The 24,334-nt window shown below is 34.9% G+C and overlaps 1 protein-coding gene across 2 annotated transcripts in view; it reads left to right on the top strand.

Moving 5' to 3' along the window:
* The window catches only part of LOC123549930 (contactin-like), a 53,906-nt gene that overhangs the window by 13,494 nt on the left and 16,078 nt on the right, over window positions 1-24,334 (top strand). For both annotated transcript variants that reach the window (XM_053546380.1, XM_053546381.1), the window contains exons 3-20: window positions 3,619-3,713; window positions 4,637-4,722; window positions 6,122-6,282; window positions 6,932-7,045; window positions 7,419-7,603; window positions 9,749-9,902; window positions 11,481-11,576; window positions 12,080-12,316; window positions 12,672-12,774; window positions 13,480-13,670; window positions 14,017-14,129; window positions 14,847-15,006; window positions 15,295-15,576; window positions 17,526-17,692; window positions 18,919-19,045; window positions 20,921-21,091; window positions 22,606-22,749; window positions 23,336-23,430. In XM_053546380.1, coding sequence (XP_053402355.1) covers window positions 3,619-3,713; window positions 4,637-4,722; window positions 6,122-6,282; window positions 6,932-7,045; window positions 7,419-7,603; window positions 9,749-9,902; window positions 11,481-11,576; window positions 12,080-12,316; window positions 12,672-12,774; window positions 13,480-13,670; window positions 14,017-14,129; window positions 14,847-15,006; window positions 15,295-15,576; window positions 17,526-17,692; window positions 18,919-19,045; window positions 20,921-21,091; window positions 22,606-22,749; window positions 23,336-23,430 — 2,681 coding nt within the window. The remainder of the gene's footprint in view (window positions 1-3,618; window positions 3,714-4,636; window positions 4,723-6,121; window positions 6,283-6,931; window positions 7,046-7,418; window positions 7,604-9,748; window positions 9,903-11,480; window positions 11,577-12,079; window positions 12,317-12,671; window positions 12,775-13,479; window positions 13,671-14,016; window positions 14,130-14,846; window positions 15,007-15,294; window positions 15,577-17,525; window positions 17,693-18,918; window positions 19,046-20,920; window positions 21,092-22,605; window positions 22,750-23,335; window positions 23,431-24,334) is intronic.

Raw genomic sequence — 24,334 nt, 5'->3', positions numbered from 1 at the left:
TCGTCATAAGAAATGCCAGTTAATGAAAAGATACTGAAAAAAAACAACACTTTTTCTGTAATAGCCATTATTTATTGCCGTAGCGACTACTTAGGCAATCGAGGTATTTTTCTGCCTCATCTGCTTCGTTCGATATTTTGCCTGGCCATTATTTCTGGTCTCCGGGTGTGGTTTTGCCTTAGCTGTATGAATTACCAGCCATTCTTGAAGAATCTGATCTCGGTTAAGAAAGTATTTTTCGAATAGATTTGTTATAAAAATATGGAACAAACTATAGTATATATCTACGTAGGACGTCACAACTGTGTGGTGTATGTGAGATATGTAAGTATCGGACTTCGGTTGTTGCACGCATTTCATATTATACCAGCGGCATCTGAAAATACCAGCCAGTAATGTAGAGGTCACTCACAGGCGCGTAGCGTGGCACACGCGGTTACTCTGCTGATTGCTGAATAACATTTGCAATCAAAGCGTAAAAATAAAAAAGGGTAAAAGATCGAAAGAAACAATGAACAGGTCAGGCGGGGGTATAAGGCTAGTGCCAATGTTTGCACAAATATTAGTAATCTGTAATTTTGTAGATTTGTAAATTTCAGAAGAAGATACATGACCGTAGCTGAGCTATCTTGTTTGATCTTAAAAACCACATACCTCCACCTCTTTCCCTCAATAAAGGCTGTTACAAACCATTGCGCAAATTATTTTGATTGCATCTATTTCGGACTCCTACTTACGAGGTCATGTTTGACGAAACATCAGATCTCGACGTTTCAGCCGTTCAATTAAGATGTTCCACTTTTTAATGTAATCTTTTAGCTAGTTCAGTGATTGATAAAACATTTCTGTTGCATATGAATATCTGAAACTCTGAGATACGGTCAAAATACATGTACTTGAATATAGATAATGCAGAGTTTGCTACTCTTAGTCCTACAGCTTAGTAAATCAACTGTCATTCATATAATAATTTCTAATGTAGACGTGTACTTTTATTTCACTGTAAATAATCACCGTGCTCAAATGTAGATGATACCATATCGGTTTACATCAACAAAAGTTTTACAAGTATTACAAAAAGTTAATGACAGGTTAACATAATTTGATATCCTTCCACGGTCCTTCCTTGATTCAGACATGTCAATAAATTTTTTTTAGTAATCTTCAAAATCACGTTTAGCGGACAAAAATAATGTTTACTGTATCAAAATAACAGTGTATGTTATCAGGTACACTTTTGCATCATTATAAATAGTAAATAGCGAAATGAATGCCGAAAAGTAAGTTTGTCCGTATGTCTCGAAATGAGACCGTGTTTTGAAGATTATTGTCCCTTGAAAGCTAAATTGTTTAAATTTGATTGTTTCTCTTTATACCATCATGTTACGGCGACTATCGATTTTTGTTAGTCCCTTCTCAGCTTCCTTACAATAGCTACTACAACAAAGACTAAACGCGTTTGTGCATGGTGCGAGAATAATTTATTCGGAGTCAAAAGTCAGATTCTATTGTAACAAATATTTCAACAATGTCCTCGTGATAAAACATAATTATTAATAAAATACATTCTTTACTATTAGTTTATAAAAACAAACAATTTCTTTTGTCACACAACATTATAAATTTCATTTTGGTGACAAGACAATTTTAAAGGAAAGTCGGAAAACTGCGAGCCGGCTGCCTAACCCCTAACTCCTATTTATATATCTTTTTACCATCATCTTTTAATTATTTATTTAAATTTGTTGGGGGTGGGGGGTGGAGGTAGTGATATCCAAATGCTGCAAACTGAAAGGTATAATACACAGTAGATACCAGTTTAAGCTTTGATTCCCTATTGAGTTTCAAATAAGCTCCAGTATTGTAGTATCAGCCATTGTGTTGCTCATAATTATATTATTCAAAGAAGCTCATTGTATTAAAATAATATCCTAGAATTTTTCATTCGGAACAATAGAAAAGTCAGTTTGGGAAGTTTCTTGATTGGCTACTTAAGATTAGTGTAGGTGACTGCTGTATGAATGTACTGTATACCTCTATCACAGTTCAACATTAAATGTGTGCAGAAAGTCTCTTTGAATCTTCATTTCATCTTACACCTCATCCCCTCTGCCTTCAAATTTAATTTATGGAATTTTTATTTTTTTATTTTTCTATTTTTTTTTTATTGTCGAAAATTGACGATATGCCTGTGTGTATGTGCTGAGCTACGTGCCTGTCATGTGCATTATAGATCTACGCAGGTCATACTGACCAGTCTTTTACAAGAAGCCAAAAGTTCTCTTTCTATTCCCAGAATCTTTACCCGTGGTGAGATTCAACTGACCTACACAAACGGAAGGGGATTCCCTTTTTTCACATCCTCCCGCTGAGTAGCCTCAGAATATGTTGCGCTACGTCCTGACTTCTAAAACAGGCCTGTTAAAACCCTCCATATAGCTATTTCCAAACATTCACAAGGATTGTATTTTTCATTCGTCCCGAATTGAGATTCGCACCCGCCCATAGTCATTTCGTACTTGCGTACTTATCATGATCCAAAGAACAATAATTTACGGAACCTTGGGGTTGATTATATGCTCCTCCAGAAAAGTTTAAATACCTACGTTTTCTGGCTATTTTATGTTTAATTTCCTACAATATAAATTCATTTTTTCCAAATCTAATCAGAACTCAAAGTATGGTTAATATTCAAAATAAACCGATGAATTTATTGGTTCCAAAAGCCAAATCATTTGAAACTTAATGATTTAGATAGCATTATAGTTTGTATTATTTCATTTTTATCAAAATATCATTGATGGACAACGGTGCGGTTTATTTACACTAAGTTGCTGTTGAACCGTCATATGCAGACGGTAGGTAATCCCGTGTGGACATGTGGTATCATGATCAGTTGATGAAACTTCATTTATGCTGTAATCATTAATTAATATGGATTTGAATGTACTTTTCAACCTAATGAAATCTTATTTTAATTTTACGTCGCAAACAATTTATTTTAAAACGCATTCTGCTCTCATTTCTGTGTTGAGTTATACTGATATCCAGTCTTTTTAGCAACATCCTTGTCATTGTATGAAAGAAGAACTTTTTTTCATAGAAAACTAATGTCCTTTTCAGCATGATGGCAACATTAGACGGAGCTTTTATTGTAAGGAAAATTGTTTGAACAGTTTTACATTTAATTTTATTCGTATAAGCTCCATCAACAAAGATATTATACATACACCTCCCAAAAAGTAAGTCCTGTGTTGCATCCGAAACCTCCACCGCAAGAGAGACACATTAAAAACGAACCATAAATCGCTATTAGTATACCGAGGTAGGTCGCTGAGTGAAAGGGTAATTTTTCTCTTTTATATAAAAACAGCGCACCGACGTGTTTTTGTTTTTTTTACATATCATATATCCTATTTTTCTTTGTTGGGTTGGGGGAGGGGGGTATCTTGTATCTTTACCAATTGCATGTGTATATGCCCTGTTAAATTGCTTTAGTGGATGTGGAACATGTAATATTTTAAATATTAGCGGATACGTCAAATATACGATTGGAACTATTTGTTTATACTTAATTAAATGGACAACAGTGTTTGAAATATTGAGTTTTATTTTAAGGATGTCCTTTGGGATGGGAGTCACATGGCGAGAGCTGTTACCAGTTTGCATTCGACCAAAGAAAGACATACGATGACGCCGCATCTATGTGCTGGGTAATGTTTCATTCTTTTTAGCTATTAATTCAGTTCACTGAATATTGATGGTACATGTAATATGATGATAAATCAACCAAGTTCTTAAAAACAAAAATGATATTTCACAAATAGGAATACTTTCTGTACGGATACATATATAATGTATTCAGACAAGTACGCAATTGAAACTATGTACACATCTCATCTCCTCAATTGAGGATATTTCAAAGTTTGATGTTATAAAAACAAGAACACTGTAAGCCTAGGGGAAAACGAAATATCTCGGCATGTAAATAAGGACAAGGTGGTTTTACGGTTTTGAAAATAACGTTACATGCAGAAAGAACTACCTAAATAATAGTGTTTTTGTCGGCATTAATTGAATTGTTCTATTCCACGAATCTGGCCGCAGACGTCTAATATAAGGTAAGGCACTGCTACCGATTTTTCCACAAGCTTCCATTGTAAAAAAATGACCCAGTTACAGTGTACAAAACTGAGACATCGCCTTTAAAATATGATTTTTTCGGTAAGATAACATGTCAGATACCAAAACAATAGTAATCTTATATAAACTTTCCCGATCCAATTTTTACATTTTTGTTTAGTTTGCTCAACATTTTTCAGGCAAATTGCCAACTGATACATACTGTTCTTGATTGACATTTAAAAAGGAATACATTCAGCCAGACAGTTGCAGAATATTCCAACTTTCGCAAAATCAGAACATATACAACCCTGGTGGTAAGACTGACGTGAAAATGGATCCCATGTACATGTATATACAATGCTTAAACACAGAAAGGCTTTGGCCTTTTTTTAATGGAATACATGTATACGTGTATAACTAGAAAAATTAAAATATACGAAACATACTGTCAGTTAAAGTTAAATTTTAATATTGAAACTAACCTGATAACTTCCATGATATTTCATTGCAGGGTCAAGGCAGTGCATTGGTTAGTGTGGATGATTTGGGCGAACACAATTTCCTAACACAGTATCTTGATCGTCATGGAAGTCGAAGGTGGCTGTCATAATTCGTTACATTATAATTTTGAACCAAATAAACATGTACAGTTAAAATTGTTCGAGACACCACGTCCGTTAAAAGACTACTAGCATAAAGAAATGAGCCGTGCCATGGGAAAACCAACAGTGGGTTTGCGACCAGCATAGTTCCAGACCAGCCTGCGCATCCACGCAGTCTGGTCAGGATCCATGCTGTTCGCTAATGGTTTCTCTAATTGCAATAGGCTTTGAAAGCGAACAGCATGGATCCTGACCAGACTGCGCGGATGCGCAGGCTGGTCTGGATCCATGCTGGTCGCAAACCCACTATGTTGGTTTTCTCATGGCGCGGCTCAAATATTTTTTTTTCAGTTCCTTTTATGTTGTTAAAGGACAGGTAACGATGTGTAAAGAGATCATTTGTGCTGGGATCACTTTTGGCTCTACCCTTTGGTGGCCTCACATGTCCTCAATTATAAGTTACATTCGAAAGACTATTAGTATTTTGTAATAACCGTCCAGACACCGGTGAGGTTTGAACCCACGGCATTTCGCATGTGAAGCCATAGCCCTAGCCCTAGCCAATGTTCTATAGAAGACTGCTAACTCATTTTTGTAAACAATTTATTTAGGACAAAGATGTTATGTTATAACCTTATGAAAAAAGCAGTTCTTATTTTCATGGGGATGTGATTCTTAAATAAAGAAATGAAGTACATCGTTTAGTCAAACGGTAAGGAAAATCGAAATTTCCGTTCGATCACGTAATTTTCTTATGCAATTTCGGCATTTTCCGGTGTGAATGAAAGGCTGAACACCACTAAATACGGCTGTTCTTTATTTGATATAAAATCCACTTACTTGATAACGGAGTTTCGACATTTTCTAGCTTATCAGATTTTCAGAGACTTATATATATTCCCGTAAAGAACTATATCACTACTATAGAAAAACAAAAAGAAAAAGGGGTGTTAAATGTTATGTAAGAAAACTACAGTTCGTAAAATATAACCCGCTGAATTTACTTTTCGCTTCTTCCGAGACATAAAATTCTTACGCCACCATTTTTACTTAGCATGCGATAGGAACATGCCGATTTCGATAGAAGGCTTAAAACATACATACTTGAACGCGGTATAGTAAAAGAAAAAAAAACGCGATGCTATTGAGAAAGGGCACGAGGAAAGGAAGAAAGATTTGCACTATTTATATTTGGACTACTTGTGACTATACCTGCGGAGGCTTACATTTGATTTGGTAGTGATCAGCCTGGAAAGCCAAATGTTTGTGTAAGCTACATTATTGTCCAAGGAATTCCGAAACTCTGCGAAAGAATGCGTAATCGTATGGAACTTACCGAATTATCATTTCACCACCTTAAAATGTTATTTATGGTACGAATTTTGTTTTTGTAGTCTCTCAGACTGGTACACAAGTGGACAATTGATCGAGCATATAGTGAAGTGGAACGGAGATGGGGCTTATTCAAATTACACATTCTCTAGCGACACTTACTGGATTCTCGAACCTATTAATACACACTATAGAGAAGATAGGGTCATTTACAAATTCTCATGTAAATATCAGATTTTACATTCAGTAATAATTATCATTAATTTGTAATTTGTTTTATACTCGACAAGTAGATCAAACAATATTTCGTTTTAAGTTTTGGTTTATCTTATTTTTTAATTTGATTCATACACAGAGCTCCAAATTCGGCCTCAGTCAAATGACAGCATGTCAATGCATGCGGTCAGCTGTTTAGACGGAACAAAAGCTATGACTATTTTTTAATGGAAAACAATAAATAACATTTTGACCAGTTAATAAAACAAAAATAATAATCATATAATAAGATACTTAATAAAATGGTATTTAAGAAAATAAGGATGGTTTATGTTTTAGCTGAAATATTTCCAACTGAAAAATCTTACAAAATCCCGTGGGAAATCCGTCCAGTGTGGAAACTGCTATCCCCACGTGAAATCACTACCGAAGTCGGGTTTTGCCATGTTAAAAATAATCGTTGAAAAAAAAATAATCTAAAAATATCAATAGCCATAGGACATTGTAAATTACTAAATGGCTGGTTTTTATAGGACAGACCCGATCTTTCATTTGGTACCTTTATCAAGTTCGAATTCTTTTTAGAAGTAATATCACTTATACTCGTTTAGGCCATAATGTTGTTAGAGATAATCAAAAGTGGTGGTTATTTTCAGCTGCAATCCGACAGTACAGGTGGAGTAGAACTACTGGTTCCGACCTGCTCAACTATATCTGTGAAATCCCTAAAAAGGAGGTATCTAGACTTGTACAGCAAGATAGAGATTTCGGTAAGTTATTATAAATATAAATGAATTGTAACTATCTCAATAAAATGGGACCAGCCCGTGACTCCAGTTTTGACATACATTTCCTGGGTTGTAAAGTCTTATTTATTAAGGTCTCAAGGGTTAAAATGTTGTTGTTGTTGGAAACGACATGTCTTTAGTCGTAGACTGTGTTTCGACTGGTTATCCTCAACCAGAAATGCACTGGTTTGTGAAGAATGCACTGTCTTCCGAATTCAAAATGGTAGGCATGTTTTTCTTAAACTTGCACATTACATGCAATACAAGTTTGACACCATTTTTGTGTTTGTGTTAGTGAATGACCAATATAACAAACGTCATCAATAAAATTGTCTTACGTAATTTTATGTTTCAGGGTTTGGTGTACCTGGCGTTGATTCCGCTCATATTCCAAAAGGTCCAAGTTTTCTCAGAGACATAGAAAATGTTGTTGTTGTTGGAAACGACATGTCTTTAGTCGTAGACTGTGTTTCGACTGGTTATCCTCAACCAGAAATGTACTGGTTTGTGAAAAATGCACAGTCTTCCGAATTCAAAATGGTACGTATGTTTTTCTTAAACTTGCACATTACATGCAATACAAGTTTGACACCATTTTTGTGTTTGTCATATTGATTGCAATACGAACTCTTCAATAGCATTATGGCCGTGGGTACTGGGTTGTAATTCTGTTAACTTGGCGTTTTCCCCCACTATTGGAATATATATTGGAGTAAAGAATCAACCAAGCCGGTCATGGGTTACTCGAAATCTTGTATTTCAATTTTACATGTTCTTCTGTATACATAATACTAGCATAATACACCAAGCTGAACAATCGACAACCTGAAAAGATAAGATATTAACATTCATAAATATGAGAAATATGAGAATACCTAATAGGACAGTTTAATGATACAGTTAATACAACCACGCCATTAACATAGACATATCACATGGGCTAAAAAGTGTCTAGTGGTCTTTAACACTAAAACCTGCATCCTTACTATACAATACAATAGCTGAATTCATCTTAAAGCAAGATAAACATGTATTCAAACAGTTATTACATTTGTTGACATTTAACTTACCAATATAAGGTACTTACTGTCTCACACAGTACTGGTACTGTTCTCTCGTACACCATGTGACTGACTCAGACTGACTGTAAGTAGGTCTGTAAATCAAGAATGCCAAAAGATATAGAAATGTGAATAGTTATATTTGCAATTCCAACATATTCACCAAGTCATTATTAAAACCTCAATGACGCCATTTCAATTTTTTCATGTAACGTGAAAACTGGATCTTTGAAAATATCTTTTAAGCATAATTTCCGAAAGAATTTATTTATTTATTAATTTGGCTTTTACGGCGCACCAACACAGTATATGTTATATGGCGCCCAACAGGACTACAAATTTTGGTTTCACATCCCATTTACATCGAAATAAAAACATGAGGTATGGAATAAAAAATTTCCGAAAGCAATGAATTACACACAATTCTCTTATTACAACGAAATAATACAACGAAACCAAGAAACAAACAAATACATACAATAAAGCATATCTTGGGTAAAAACTAGTAAAACTGAACATCTGTTCACTTCATACTTCCCTCTAAAAGTGAGACAAATTCCTACTCTGACACCAATCACGGGGGAGGAAGTGTTACACGAAGGACGGAGTTCTTCTGATAACCTGTCATGTTTCTTCTGATTACTGTTACGGAGTTTCTGGAAAACGTTACAGAGTTCTTCCGATATCTGTATGACAAAAAAAGGAATCGGTCGACAAAATGGTAATTATTCATCTTTAAAAAGAGAGAATGTGGGGTAAAACTGATGTTTAAAGTAAAGAAAGGCATGACCCTGTTTTTTATTGCATCAGACAGCAAAAAAGTATATCTAAGATAGATCATACGCCTCTGGTCAGTTATGTAATCAGCATACAATAATCGAATTGATAAAATATCTCGATAAACTTCGGATCACTAGTAGACATAATTCTGTATTGCACAACGAAAATGTCCAGGCTAATAATGTGATTAGATAAATCTGTAAAAAGTATCCTTTTGTAAGAAGAATGTACAAGAGAATAATAGCAGACTCGGTTTGATTGATTTTTCATGGAGGTTGAAATGTGCCCTACACCGCTAAGCAGACTCTATTACACATATGCTTAATACTCCATGGTCCAAAAGGACCACAAAATATAACAACACTGAATCCAAGTACTTTTGGAATAATTTACGAGATGAAAATCCTTAACGCCACTGAAAATGTTTGAACGACGTTACTTACGCTGGATTTCAGTCATATAGTATATCTGACAATGAAATTGATACAAAAATTGATAGTTTAATCTGCCGTAAAGAAATTATAACATTTAACTTGTAATACGGGACCTCGTTGTTCCATTGTTAAAGTCGATAACTCAAAATATATCATTTGCCGTTATATGTTGTGGGTATAAAAGTTATACTTGAAGTATGGAATTATTTTTTGTGACGAAACACTTTAGTTTTCTTCTTTCTTTCTTTCTCGGCGGTTCTACGCATGCGCGCACACGTGACTGAAATGGTGCCCGAATGGGAAGCTGTAATCTTCCGCCGCAGTGAAAATATGGAAAGAACGCCATGTGATCTAATATTGTGCTGATGTGACTTGTATAACTGTATTAACATGATACAGTTCAATTGCAGATATCCTCCCAAACAAATAAAAGATACACGTTTGCCAATGGCCGTATGACTATATCCAGACCTTCAGAGCTTGAAGATGCTGGCGTGTATCAGTGTAAAGCAGAGAACAATCAGGGCTCCATAGTTTCAGCACCAATTTTGATATCATTTGGTTGTAAGTACATTGTATCTTGAATATCCTACATTGCTTTTGATCGAAATGTCATCACCTGAATAGCCGAACACAATTAATGCACATTGTGTCAGTATCAGCAGTACCAGTGATGATTAAGGCAAATTTATTTGTTTTTGTTAAGTGACTTTGAATTGAAATGCCATCACTTAAGTTCTTGTATTCTACAATTATGTTCAAACGTGACAAACGTGAAATTTTGATTTACTAACAATAGATAAATAGATAGTTTTAGTATTGTAGGGATAATGCATGTTTTTTCGTGTTATAACATCTGCAGAATCCCGAGGGATTGATTGGTGCCCGAACCCGTTAGGGCGAGAGTACCAACATATCCCGAGGGATTCTGAAGATGTTATAACACGAAATGAACATGCGCTAACGCTGTTCTAGCATAAAACGCGTAAAAACTGATAAATGAATACAGTGTCACTCAATGTCATTAAATTCCCACGAAATGCGCGGGAATGTCTGAGTTGTTGTTTTTTTACCTTGACATCATTTCGTTTTGAATTAGATCTATCCGGTTTGGGGCCGAATGACGTGTACACTTTGCCACGGAACGGCATATATAAAAAGGTGTTATAGCAGCACGCGAGCGCGAGAATCTCTCTGTTAACACACGTTTTCTCTCCTGTTAAAACACCCTCGAAAAGTGACAAGAACAACAGTTTTATGCTAGAATACGTATTCTAACACGACCCGATTCATTTTTCTATTAAACAAAGAAGGCTGAAAGTTGTGAGTTATTTAAGAAATGATATATCTCATTTAGTGATTTGTCGCTGAATAAATCATTGTTTGGAGATCAGATTCGAAGGAATTATATCACGAGGGTGCAGCCAGAGTGATATAATAATACGCATCTGAACGACAAACAATGATTTAATTCAAGAGCAAATCACTAAATGAGATATATTATTTCGATTCTAACACGTTACCAAGGACTTTAAAGTACACCCTTGACGGCATTCATTAAATATTTGCCGTTTTCAATCGGTTTCTTTTCCAGCGCGCCGCTATGTCGTTTGACGCTATGACGTAATAATTGTGACGCCAGAGCAGTGAATTGTTGAATAATAATTCACTATTTTCAGCCTCCAAATGAATCTACTTAAAAATCTCTGGTAACGTATAGAATCGAAATGATATAGCTCTATATCATATAGTGATTTGATCTTGAATAAAATCATTGTTTTTCGTTCAGATGCGTATTATTATATCACTCGGGCTGTGCTCTCGTGATATAATTCCTTCGATATCTGAACTCCAAAGAATGATTTTATTCAACGACCAAATCACTGGATGAGACAGATATTATTTCTTAGACATTGTGGCGCTGACGTTTACGTTTCAAGTATACGAGTAGAAGACGTTGGTTCAAAATACCTTTTCTATTAAAGGTAAACTTTTAAGAAAGAACGGGCATTTCAGTACAAAAAGCTTCCATGTGATTGAAAGAATCTTACATGATCATGTCTTTTCTCATTTTATTTTAACCCATCATAACATTATGGGTAAAACTGATAATACAACAGTGAAAAATTTTATGTTTTGCAGATCTAAATCAATTCAGTCCTAACCAGCAAGGTTTTGTCCAAGGAAGAATGAGTCAAGGGACTTTCATCAGCTGTAAAGCACCAAATTCTAAACCAGGTAATATGTTACTGTACACTTACACAGGGGCTTTCACGTTACTAAATAAAGAATGTAACAGTAAACTGAATATACATTTTTCAACGTTTTCCTTACTTGATGACCCTTGCACAGAAAAGACAGCTTCCAAAGCATGTTCTCCTTTTAAATAGAATCTAATCTACTGGACACAATTTATACTTTTTTTGCAATCTGTGAAAAGATCCTTTTGAAGTATATAACAAATTCAATCAACATAATAGCAGACTCGGTTGGATTGATATTAACCTTTTAGTAGCCTGCTGGCGCCAAGTGATTCTGCCTTTGCGACCGGTGCAGACCAAGATCCTGCACAGCCGTGCAGTCTGATCATGGTCTGCACTGTTCGCTATTCAGTCAGAACATTTTCAGTAAACTCCCCTTCGAATAATAAATGGTATTGCCCAAATTGAATGATGGACCGGTCTTTCTAGAAATTTAGCAGGGTAAAGGTTAAGAAATATCTATTAATTTTGTGCTTTCAGCTTTGTCGTATACTTGGTACAAAGACAATATACGCAGCTTCATTCGGCCGGAATTGAACAAATACTACTTCATATCCGCCAATGGGAACCTCTACCTCTCAGAAGTCCAGGAACCAGATGCAGGAGATTATTATTGTGTTGTTACTCTGGTTCCCCGCGTAGGAGAAAGACTATCCACGACACAGCCGCCGAGTCGTACCAGCAGACCTATAGAATTACGGGTTGCTAGCAATAACCGTGTGTATAATTACAAAAAGTCTCAAATTAAATATTTTTCCAAAAGTAGCTCTTAATGCAAATTTTGATTTTAAAAAGCGTTTGTAATATTGAACATGTGTTTCTATATGTAATTCAGTTTGAAAAAATAAGCTAAACTTCTAACTTGTTGATAAGCTTTGTACAGAAATATCTCTTTTAGAAGTCTGGGTATTGAAAGCGTAACATGAAGTAAGTGGTTCTCTGTCGGTGCTTGACATGGCTGTTCTTTAAATATCTGATGTTTCTTCTTTACAATAAAAACACTTCTTTGTTGGACAACTGTTTAACATAATTTAGATCCATTCATCCATCTTTAATCTCAAAATAATTTTAGCACTGGAATACGGACCAATAATACACCCTGATTTTATCGCCGTGTATCCAAAGCCACCGTTGGTTGGCCATGAAGTCAGAATGGAATGTTTTGCTTATGGAAGGTACCACATTATTATGTTTTATACTTGTTTTATTTACTCTGGAATGAGTGATATTCTAGATTTAATGCTAAAGTAAAATTTAATCCGAACAAGAATGTCTTAAGTTTTTAGACTGTTTTTATGTGCACGCTCATGATTATATTCGTATACTGACATGTTTTGTATAGTCTAGCTCATTTAAGTATTTATCATATAGTGGACGCAACTTGACCCCGATGGTTGACCTTTGTATTATAATACATAATGAGACACAACTTACTCCTGAAAAGGAGTGTACGAAAAACGCTGTATACAAACTAATTCCATATAAATATACACGGCTAGCTTAAATGAATAATCAGCCTAAGGTCAACCATCGCGGTCAATGATTATTATTGTCTTGAACTGCTGAACAAAATTAATGGTAAGCAGTTTGTGCTTCTCATAATGAAGATTGAAAAAATACAGCTCGAAAAAACAGTAGGACATTTTTTTCAAGAAAAGGAATAAGAAAATGCGGATAAGATTTTTCCCAGATTGAAAAGTTTTGATCTATGGAAATGAAACAGTTCCAGTTTTCTTACACTTGTCCTTTTCCCTAATATCGCATCATTTGAAAGTCAAGAATCAGAAACGTTATTTCGAACAAAGAACGTTTTATCTACAAATAGTTATTTATGTTATTACCTGCTTTTTTATTGAAAATACAAATTTCTACATATTTAGACTGCCATTACGCTACAGTTGGTCACGTGAGGGACAGAGTTTCCCGCCTGGCACGAGATTCATGTATGACAACCGTGTAATGATAATACCTAAGGCGCAATTCGCAGATAGTGGCAATTACACGTGCAAAGTTGTAAAAATGTCGGGAAAGACTAATATTGACACCAAGTCTATTATTCTAAATTTAGAAGGTAACAGTCTTATTGCATGTACTAAACAAAGCTATATTGATAAATTATACACTGAGCATATTGGCAGCTAGTCTCCCTAAAACATTAAAATCCCGAATGCCGTACATGCATGCCAAATACAAAAAAAAAATGCAATTAAATTTCAATTTCAAATGAATTAATAGTCTGTGTATATAATTATGTGTGTCTGGCAATTTGTACTACATATTGATCTTGATAAATAATATTGAAAAGATTTTGTATGCAGTACCACATATTCCGGGCTTGAATTTGAATGTTTTTTTAAGCATGTGATATACATGATATCTAAAATTAGAAATCTAAATTTAATGTTAATATATTCCAGCCGAGCCTTATTTCGTGTTTCCGTTGCGCAACATACACGCAGACGTTGAAAGTGAGCTGACATGGCGGTGTGAGGCGCGTGCTGTACCACGTGCAACGTACACGTGGTATAAAGTAAGTAGCAAAGTGATGAAATATTATGTTTTTTCACTGCATTTTCGTCCTGTACATTTTTTTAAAAAAGCAATGTCTAAATAGATTTTTTAAAAAGGACCTTTTGTTTATGTATTTATCTGTAAACAAATGTTCAGTACAAAGTGAGGCGAAATAATATGCCTTTACCAATTGGTTTCTCTTTCTTATTCCAAATAAAATGATTGTGGTTACTGAGAGACAGTATATGTAGTCTGTTTAAATTGAAGTGAAAACATTAAGTAACGAGTGTTATTTACGTGTGTGTACCCGTTATGACTATCGGCCATTTCCGTATGACTACGTATGTCGGCATTCTCCGGCTATAGTTGTTCGTATGAACCACATTAGTAGCCGGAGAATTCCGAAAAAGCATTAACATACGTAACTTGCCGAATGTTCTTACGGTTCCATTACCGTTAAAAAGCCATCGCCATTTTGTTTCGTCAATAAATAATGAAAACAAGTAAAACTGAAACAATACAGTGGAACATGACTTTTAATAGCAATTTTCAGGCGTTATTCTAACCTAGCATATATTATGTAGGTAAGGTTAGCAAAATCATGAAAACTGCGAACGCAAGTAGTCAAGGGTTTTATTTTTTATAATAACATGTTAAAGCCAAATATCTATTATTAATTTACAATGGTTTTTTTCTTTCATATTTTGTCGTACGATTTATTTTCCGCATTTCACAGAATTCGAAAATGCTCACGAGAACTCCGGGCGAAATAGAAATAAAGGAAAATGTACTGGTAATTAAGAGTCTTGACAAGTCACGCGATGAGGGAATGTATCAATGTCAAGCAACAAATGCTCATGGAACATCGATGTCGTCTGCTCAGCTTAGAGTGATTTGTAAGAAATGTTTTTTAACAAATGTAACGATAACCCAGTATAATTTTGCTGTTATTTCTCATGTTCTGTAAAATAAGATTATTTCATTAATACAACTCTTACCGAACTAACAGTCTACATTTAGTTGGAGAGTCATATTTTGACATAATTTAGTCATGCTGGTTTACTTCATCTTAGAGCTATTTAGGTAGCTACAAAGATAGGCCTACATGATTCCAAAATGGTGTAGAACTGTTTTGAGTACTTTTACATATTTATAATAGTATATTCATTCCCTACCTCCTCTAGCGATAAAACCAAGCTTTGCCAGGTACCCGCTTCCCGCGACGTCTGTTGCATCCGAGGGCGGAAATCTTACAATTCGTTGTCAGCCGGAAGCTGCACCTCAGCCGATAATCACATGGTTACATAACGGACAGGCCATTGGTTATGGAGATACAAGACGAGAAATTCTATTGGACGGAACACTGCACGTGACGCAAGTTACGTCAGCAGACCAGGGCATATATACATGCAAAGCAACGAATTTAAACGGAGAAGACCAGTCTAGCACACAAGTCTCCGTAATGGGTAAAACATTAAATATCATAGGATAGAAGAAATGAAAAAAAAAAACACGATTTTAACATATATTTTTAATCACGTTATGATAATATAATAACTCTGTGCAAATATTGGATTAGACCTACTGAGGAAATTTATGGCTAGATGAGTTGTTGAAGGCTGTGTGGCAACTCGCAGAAATGGGATTTTACTACATTCATTTCCTAAGGTGCCAGATCTGGGGACAAAATGGCTAGATTATGTTGGGAAACGTAAAGTTGCAAAGTCGGCGGGACAGATCTTGTTTTGTTAGACTTACTTAAAAAAGAAGCTGTATTGAAACCACAGTACTGGTACTGATGATAAACCCGGAGAGATGATAAAGTCAACCACCTTGGAAACATTCGATTGCAATCGGTTATTTATAAAATTGAACACACCATCAAATAGTTTCCACTTACAACACCAACTGGTGTATTGGTAAATATTCTGTATAAATAAATGACTTACATTGATTTGTATAAAAAAATATTTATCCAAAATTGCTGGGGAAGAGGGTGTTTTTTGCGCATGCTCACTGTCGAAACATGAAGGCCTGACACTGGGTCACTTTTCATTACTTGATCAGGAATGACTGTTGCAGTTTTTTGGGGAAAGTTTCAATATAATAATACGAAGAAAATTTTGTAAATGACAAAGTGATCGAATTTATCATCAGTCAACGTTCATACAGTCCCCTTTTTACAAACCCCTTTCAGAGCCTCACTTTGTGTGAGTTTGCTTACTAAATATAAAATTTGAATTACATGTATGTAAAGTTTTCAGCAAATGTTAAGCTTTATTTTGATAACGACCATTGATTACAATTTGCAGAAATAAAAAGGTTACAGGTAAAAAACCTCATTTTCTGTTCGGGTTTATCATCAGCACCAGTATGCCTCAGATGGAAATTTTTTCCTTATACTGGGGACAACACAAGCTGGGAAAACTTTCCGCATTTTCTTTGGCAATCTATGAAAGATCTATCTCACAAACCTTCTGTAGGCAAGATAGCGATAAGTCCTGAAATAGATAACACATTTGATAACTGCTTCATATAAGATCAGTCTGTACATTATAACGATTTGGTATGGATTTGTGATTAGGTATCCTGAATAGGATATTGTTGGACTCCTTAGACTAAATTGGCCACAAGCAATTGGTTAATTTCAACTTGGCAAAGTTAATATATGTATTATAATTTACGTAATTTCACTTTATATCGGATGAATGCGAAAGAAGTCTGTATATTCTTAATTTGCTAATCATAGAAATTACAGCTTGATGCCGAAACAACTTAGATCTAAACTACCAGGGCTGGCATAGATTATAAGCTTTTAGAAAAGTATGTGGTTGAGGGGACTTCAATTGAGTTCTACCTAGACATCACTTCATGGTTATAAATTTACTTACTCGTGTATGAAGTGGTCATCCAGAGGGTATTATAACCCTCAGTCTCCACACATTCATAGTGTGAGGCTTCTAACACAAAGATATTGAGGCAGTTTGCAATAAAGCCTTCATGCTGGGTAATGCATTGTAAATCTACCGTTTTCGTCTTTACAACAGCATCCAGATTCCAAGAATGTTGACATTCGAGCACAGGGACCATATGTGCACCTAACAATATCAAACAAATGTATGCATTTTACAGCAACGCTAATATGCCAGTCTAAAGAATGTTCTACAATTAAATTCTACCAGGAAATTACTTGAAGCATACAGTACAAACATGTATGGTTACTAACTTACTGTTATTGAATAGTAGTTTATAATTATTTAAGAAGATCTGCAATGCTTTTTAAATTCAAAATGTAAAAATATACGATACTTTTGAAAATTTCCTCCACTAAATCTAGTAATTTGTCATACTGGTTTGCATGAGGCAACCCTTCAGCAATGATAATATTTATAGACAATATTTTGTTTATTAACAGCCGGTATCCACTTCCAGACGGCACCAATTGACCAATCAGTGCAGGTCAACAAGACGACGTTCCTATATTGTGACGCAAGTTACGACACCAGGCGATATGACCTAACGTACACCTGGAAATTTAATGGAAGGCCAATAAGCACTGTTAATGATCCTTTTTACAGAGATGTAAGATGTTTCTTATAATCTATCGCTCGCCGTCTTGAAATGTTATACATTTATTTAAGAAATAATAAGTTCCCAAACGTGGTTTATCGTAGAATAACCCGAGTTTTGAGTTCTTATGCGTTAGAATATATCACGAAGGCCGTAGGCCAGAGTGATATATTGTTTCGCATAAGAACGAAAAACTCGGGTTATTTAAGAAATAATATATCTCATCGGTGATTTGTCGCTGAATAAATCACTGTTTGGAGTTCAGATGCGAAGGAATTATATCACGAGGGCGTAGCCCGAGTGATATAATGCTACGCATCTGAACGACAAACAGTGATTTATTCAAGAGCAAATCACTGAATGAGATATATTATTTAGATTCTAACACGTTATCAAGGACTTTAAAGTACACCCTTGTTGGCATGCATTAAATATTTGCCCGTTTTCAGTCGGGTTCTTTTCCAGCGCGCCGCTACGCCACTTGACGCTATGATAGTAATAGTTGTGACGTCAGAACAGTGAATTGTTGTTTAATAATTCACTGTTTCCAGCCTTCTTTGTTTAATAGGAAAATGAATCGGATCGTGTTAGAATCTACGATAAATCACAATTTGGAACTTATTATTTCGATTCTAACACGACATACTAGTGCCAACAGTGTTAGAATATTGGTAACTACTTTTTACGACCGTGCTACGCACCTTGATCGGATGACGTCATTGCACGCGAGTGGTTTATTGCAGAATAGCCCGAGATAGATTTTGCTATACATGTATGTAGGTTATTTGCTGGTCGTGTTAGAATGACTATTTACTGATTGGATATGATTATGATATTAACTATAGGTAATATTGACCTAGGGAATAGAAATTGTTTTATAATATTAAAGTCAAAACAGTAGCAACCATCCATTGATAGACGTGCACTACATTTAAACTAAAGACTTCAAAATAAATAACGATTCATATAAAACATATGTATTTTTCTGTCTACTGAAATTGTCTAATATCGGCCTAAAATTAAGATAGATACTATAGAAGACGCCATTAGGTCTATGTGCAGAACTTATATACCAGATGATAGACAGAAGATACGAAAAATTATAGTTTTAACCAATAGAAATAGTCAATTTACAGATCTTCTGATAATATTTAAGGTTTACTTTTTTGTTGTGAAAGGAGAATTAGTAATGCATAATCTATATGTATACGTCATTGTGAAATATTTGTGTGATTTAGGGTCGACGGGAGAACATTAATGGACTGTATATTGTTAACGCCCAGTACCGTCACACTGGTGTGTACGAGTGTGTAGCCGAAACTGTTACCCTGTCCGTCTCGAAGAAAGCATTTGTCACTGTTAAAGGTAAGCTTTTACTATGATATACGAATGTAAGGCCTATAGCAGAAACTGTTACCTTGTCTGTCTCAATGAAAGGTTTTGAGATTGTTAAAAATAAGCTATAAATGAAATGTATTTGTACACAGCAAAGGCTGTTACATTTGCTATCTCAATGAAAGCTTTTGCCATTGTTAAAAGTTTGATATAAGAATGACGTACGAATGTATAGCAGAAACTGTTACCCTGTGTATCTTCGCTGTAAAAGGTACAATTTAACTATGTTGTGCGAAAGCATCGCAGTTACTTTTACCCTGTCCACCTCAATGGAATGTTTTGTTACTGTTATCCTTTAGCCGGCTAAATTTCTAAAATGGGCTAGTCCATCATTCAGTTTGGGCAATACCACTTATTATTCAATTGGGTGTTCACTGAAAATTTACTGACTGAATAGCGAAAAGTGCACTGGTCGCAAAGACAAAATCACTTGCCGCCAGCAGGCTAAAGGTTACTCGTATATGTGTGAACGAGTTCATAACAGAAACCTTTGTCACTGTTAAATGTGGAATATTACAGTGTTGTACGAATGTATAGAAGATTGTGTTAGCTTGTGTATCTTAAGGAAATACATGCTTTTCGTTTCGACTGTACAAACAAAGACACTAATGTCTCGGAGTTAAGTAGTAAGCTACAAGTTTCTATCAAAGCCTCTTTCATAGTTAACATATATTTGATTTAACGACAGCATAATCCATCTTTTTCCTAAACTACTGTAAAAATAATAAAATGTTGAGAGCATTGCTCTAACCAGGTAATAAAGTAGCATATATGTAGAGAAATTAAACATTAGAAGGCATAATTATTTATAGTGGAAAGACGGTTGATAAAGGAGAGAAGTGAGAACGATGATACAAATTCAAATAGATTAATTTCCAAGTTAAACTTACGCCTACTATTAAAACTTGATTTGAACGTATCCATGAAAGTTGTAAACACCAAGGAAAAGGGGAAGAATTGTTAATTATCACAAAATGTCATTATTTCGATATTTTCCATTCTTATCCGCCTAGAACTATATTTCTTACGCGATGAGATTTTAATAGGTCGGTTAAACTGGACTCTGCTCAAAGACGTATTTTTCGCCAATTTCCTGGTGTTATCTAGTCTCATATACGGGGGTTGTCCCAGAAAATCGTAGACTTTTTTTATTATTTCGAAAATAAGCCACGCATCAAATAATTATTTCAACTGGTGTTGTTTCAATGTATACTCTCTAGGACTATTAAGTTTAAAATTAGGGATCTGTCATATTATTCGAGTATTTTTTTAAATAATGGACGTCAGTCAGTGCTAGTCGGCGCACACTCAGTTTTCCTCCTACAAAAAGCGGCTTCCTTTTCAAATTCATGTAACTTTCCTAATATACATTTTACACGATTAAAATTTATATCCTCTTTAATTGTAACGTGTGGGGCATACTTATGCTGCGTTTCAAGTCTTTGGCGTCCCTTGCGTTAAAATAGTGATATAACTCTGAAAGTCACGGTCGCACGCACTTTCAGAAATGACTACACCAGATAAGTTCGCCTCGCAGAAAGTTTTAAAAGCATTTTGTCGCCCTCTCTTTGAATCACTCGCCCAACTTTCCTTAAAACATTTGTACCACGTAAAGACAAGTGTCCTGCTTATATTTGCCTGACTTCCAGAATTTTCCACTTCCCGTTTTGTTTGTGAAGGAGTCACAATGCGACCTACACAATATTTTATTAATACTTCCTCCGCCGCGAACTTTTCTGACGTCGATATTTCTGAAAGTGCGTGTGACTGTTACTTTCAAATTTACATTACCACATTTACATTTAACGTACTTAGTGCGAAATGTAGTGCATATCTTTTCTTCAGGTCCACCATCAGAGCCTGCAGGGGTGTATGTTGAGCATGGAGCTGGAGACAACCAAACAGTACGGTTAATATGGACTTGGAACCCAAGTGCTGACCATGGTTATCCGGTACTGTTCTTCGAAATTGATGCAATAACAGAGTTTGAAAATGAATGGACAGTTTTAGCCACGGGTGTGTATTACCTTGTTTCAGTTCGTTATTATTTTAAATCCTTTAAGAAGCTACATTTTATTGGCCTGAATAGGCCACATGAAGACAATCAGTTTTCGAAATACAAATGTATATGCAATAACCGATTTCGAAAAAATGCATTACCAGTTTTTGCCACGGGGGTGTATATAACTCGTTACAGTTTGTTTTATTTCTAAATCTTTCTTTACTTTTCGTTGGTCTAAAAATGCCACATGACGTCATTTATCAGTACCATTCTTCAAAATTGATGCAGTAACATAGTAAAAAATAGATTTTTTTGAAATTCCATCTCGTTTTACGACGCTGCTTTTCACGGCGCGGCGTCAATTTTCAGTAATATTATACGAAATAGACGTAAAAAAAGGAGTATGACAATGTACAGTTGTATAAATATCTGCTTTCTATCTGTTGCATTTATGATTCCAACTTCTTTTGCAACATTGCTTTTTATAGGTCAAGTGACGTTTTTTCGTCATTTTTAAAGTTCTTATACATGAATGAAAACATTGCCATGAAAACTTTCAAATTACGATATAAGCCTTAGCTGCAGCAAACAACCGCAGTACACAAACGGAAGAAAAAAAAACACAATTACTAGATGTAAGAATATGTTTTAGGAGAATATGATACCAAAGGTGACAGAAGAATTGATTTTAATGGAAAAAAATCTTTACACAGCTTTTAACCCTTCAACATTATTTCTTTTTCGTATAAATTCTATGATTAAGAGATGTATTTTTCTGACAGGTGACCTTTTTCAGTTTCATTATTGCATAGTGTATACGCTGTGTTATGGCAAAGACCGTTACAAGCGAGACATTTAAAAAAGTTTTTAACGTATCTTTATTAAAAAAAAACAACAACAATGTGACATGCAATTATTGTTACGTTTTTCGTGTTATAACATCAGTTAAATCCGGACGAATTGGTTGGTACTCGAGCCCGGTTCGGCGATGCAACGTATGCCAAGAGATTCTACAGATGTTTTTAACACAAAATAAACATGCACTAACGCTATGCTACAATTAAACGTGTAAAAACGCTAAAAAATCAATGTATTGTCCATCAAAGTAATTAAAGTCCATGAAATGCGTTGTTTTATCATATGGACGTCATTTCTTACCGAATTACACGCCTTTCACATTATTGTTATTTTGATCAATGTCAATATATGTACAATGAGCCAAACTAATATTGACCTTGTCTATTCATGATGTAGACTTACAAAATAGTTCAATATGAGTGAAAAATGTAACGAGACAGATGTGGAAGCCGTAAACACTCAAATACTCTCAAGTTTAGACAAACGCATTTCTAATACAGTATCTACTATTACTACTTTTCTAGATTTTTTTTCATTTTATATACAATTTAGTTCTGTGATATCGTCGTGTTTATCTGTTTGTTTTCACAGAGGAAAAAAGATGACTGCCATCAGGTTGAATGGTCACGTGACTATTTCATACTTATAGAGATGCTGTCATATGTTTTAGATATACCTCAGTATATGACAGTAATCCAAGGGACCGATATGAAGAATTACTTTGAGCTTAAGAACCTTCTGCCGTACAACTCCTACAGGTTTAAAGTTCGAGCAAAGAATGAACAAGGCGTTGGTCCTGCTAGTAGGGAGTCCAGTAAGTGCACATGTCTGTACCTTAGCATTAACTCTACGATTTTGGAGTATACTCGTGGGCGGAGTGATCACGTGACATGATAATCTATTTATTTTCGAATAAATATTACAAGTATAGCAATTTTCATTTAGAAGTCTCTATATGATCGTTAAAGGAGAAAAGTCATCATCAAACTGGCTCGGACCAATATCGAGAAAGGTATAATGGCAGTTTGAAATTTATAAAAATGGCTAACTATGGAGGCAGCCATTTTAATGTTTATGACGTCATCTGCACACACAGTTTATAGTAATTATTTTAAAAAGATTATTTATATTTATTTCTTGAGTTTGAGATGTATAGAATGACAATTCCTTTTGTAGAGGCATTCCCTTTAAGTAGTAATGAAAAACGTTTCAGATAATTACAAAAAATTTGAATATTTAATCCGCAAAATATTTTAATGTTTCAATGGAAACAAAATTACTATCGTTTTTATCAAATAGTGAAAGATCGCCAAAATGCCGTTTACTGTATATGCATAGAAATGATCGCCTAACAATACAGATGTAGTTTCTTAAACTACAATTATATCTGTTTTTTACAGACGTATATCATGTGCCGGCGGCCCCGCCAAGAAAAGCACCTGTTGTAACAAATAAAGGAGGTGGGTCAGTTGGACTTCTTAAAATAGAATGGACGGTAAGAAATAATCACATTACAATGTAACAATTTTGGAATATCCTTCTTTCAGATGTGTAAATTACTCGAGCCGTTTAACATTCAAGATGCATATACTTTGACATATGGAATGTGTTAACAATTATGCACGTAAATATCACTAGATACTGATACAAAGGCATTTTGTATTTGCATCTACAAATGTTCAAATATCTAAACGCCCCCGCCTTGTGTCGAAATGCACAAATTCAAACATTTTGTTTCGCACTATACGTACAGCTAACCCTTATTAAGGTAGTTCTGCACGTTTGAAAAACCGGAAGTGATGGCGTAACGTCACTTATCCAGAAAACGTAGAATAATGCCTGGATTCGGCGTACGGGAACGAAAATCAGTTTATGAATTAAGAGCAACCTGTGAATAAATGTATTAAAATGGCACTGTTACTATCTTTCTAAAGTTAAAATAGAATATTAAAACATCTTACACGTTAAATAGTTCAAAAATATGTCTTAAAATAAGCTTGAAATAGGCGGTTCACTTTAATCGTAGCCAAATATCTCAAAAATAAGCACAAGGACATATACATTTTATTTCACCATATTATAGGCCATATGTTTATTTATGATTGTGAGAAGTTTCATTAAAATCTACATTGTAGAAATATTTCTATTCGCGAAAATGTTTTGAAAATTGCGTTTTCCCCATAGACTCCCATTATGAAAACTTGCGTGAGGTCGAAATTTTTCAAATCAGTCTAGCAAAAAATCAAGCACACGACCCTATCTTTTTTATTTGCTGAATTTTCTTAGTATATTCCAAAGTTTTGAAAAATCAGAGTTTAATCAAATTCTACATTGTAGAAAAAATTTCGATCCTAACGTGCAGAACTACCTTAACAGTACTTAAATGCACCTTAACATTT

Source organism: Mercenaria mercenaria, chromosome 6 (genome assembly GCF_021730395.1).
Source record: "Mercenaria mercenaria strain notata chromosome 6, MADL_Memer_1, whole genome shotgun sequence".
Lineage (NCBI taxonomy): Eukaryota > Metazoa > Mollusca > Bivalvia > Venerida > Veneridae > Mercenaria > Mercenaria mercenaria.
The sequence above is the reverse complement of the archived record's forward strand: the minus strand, read 5'-3'. Positions and strand labels throughout refer to the sequence as shown.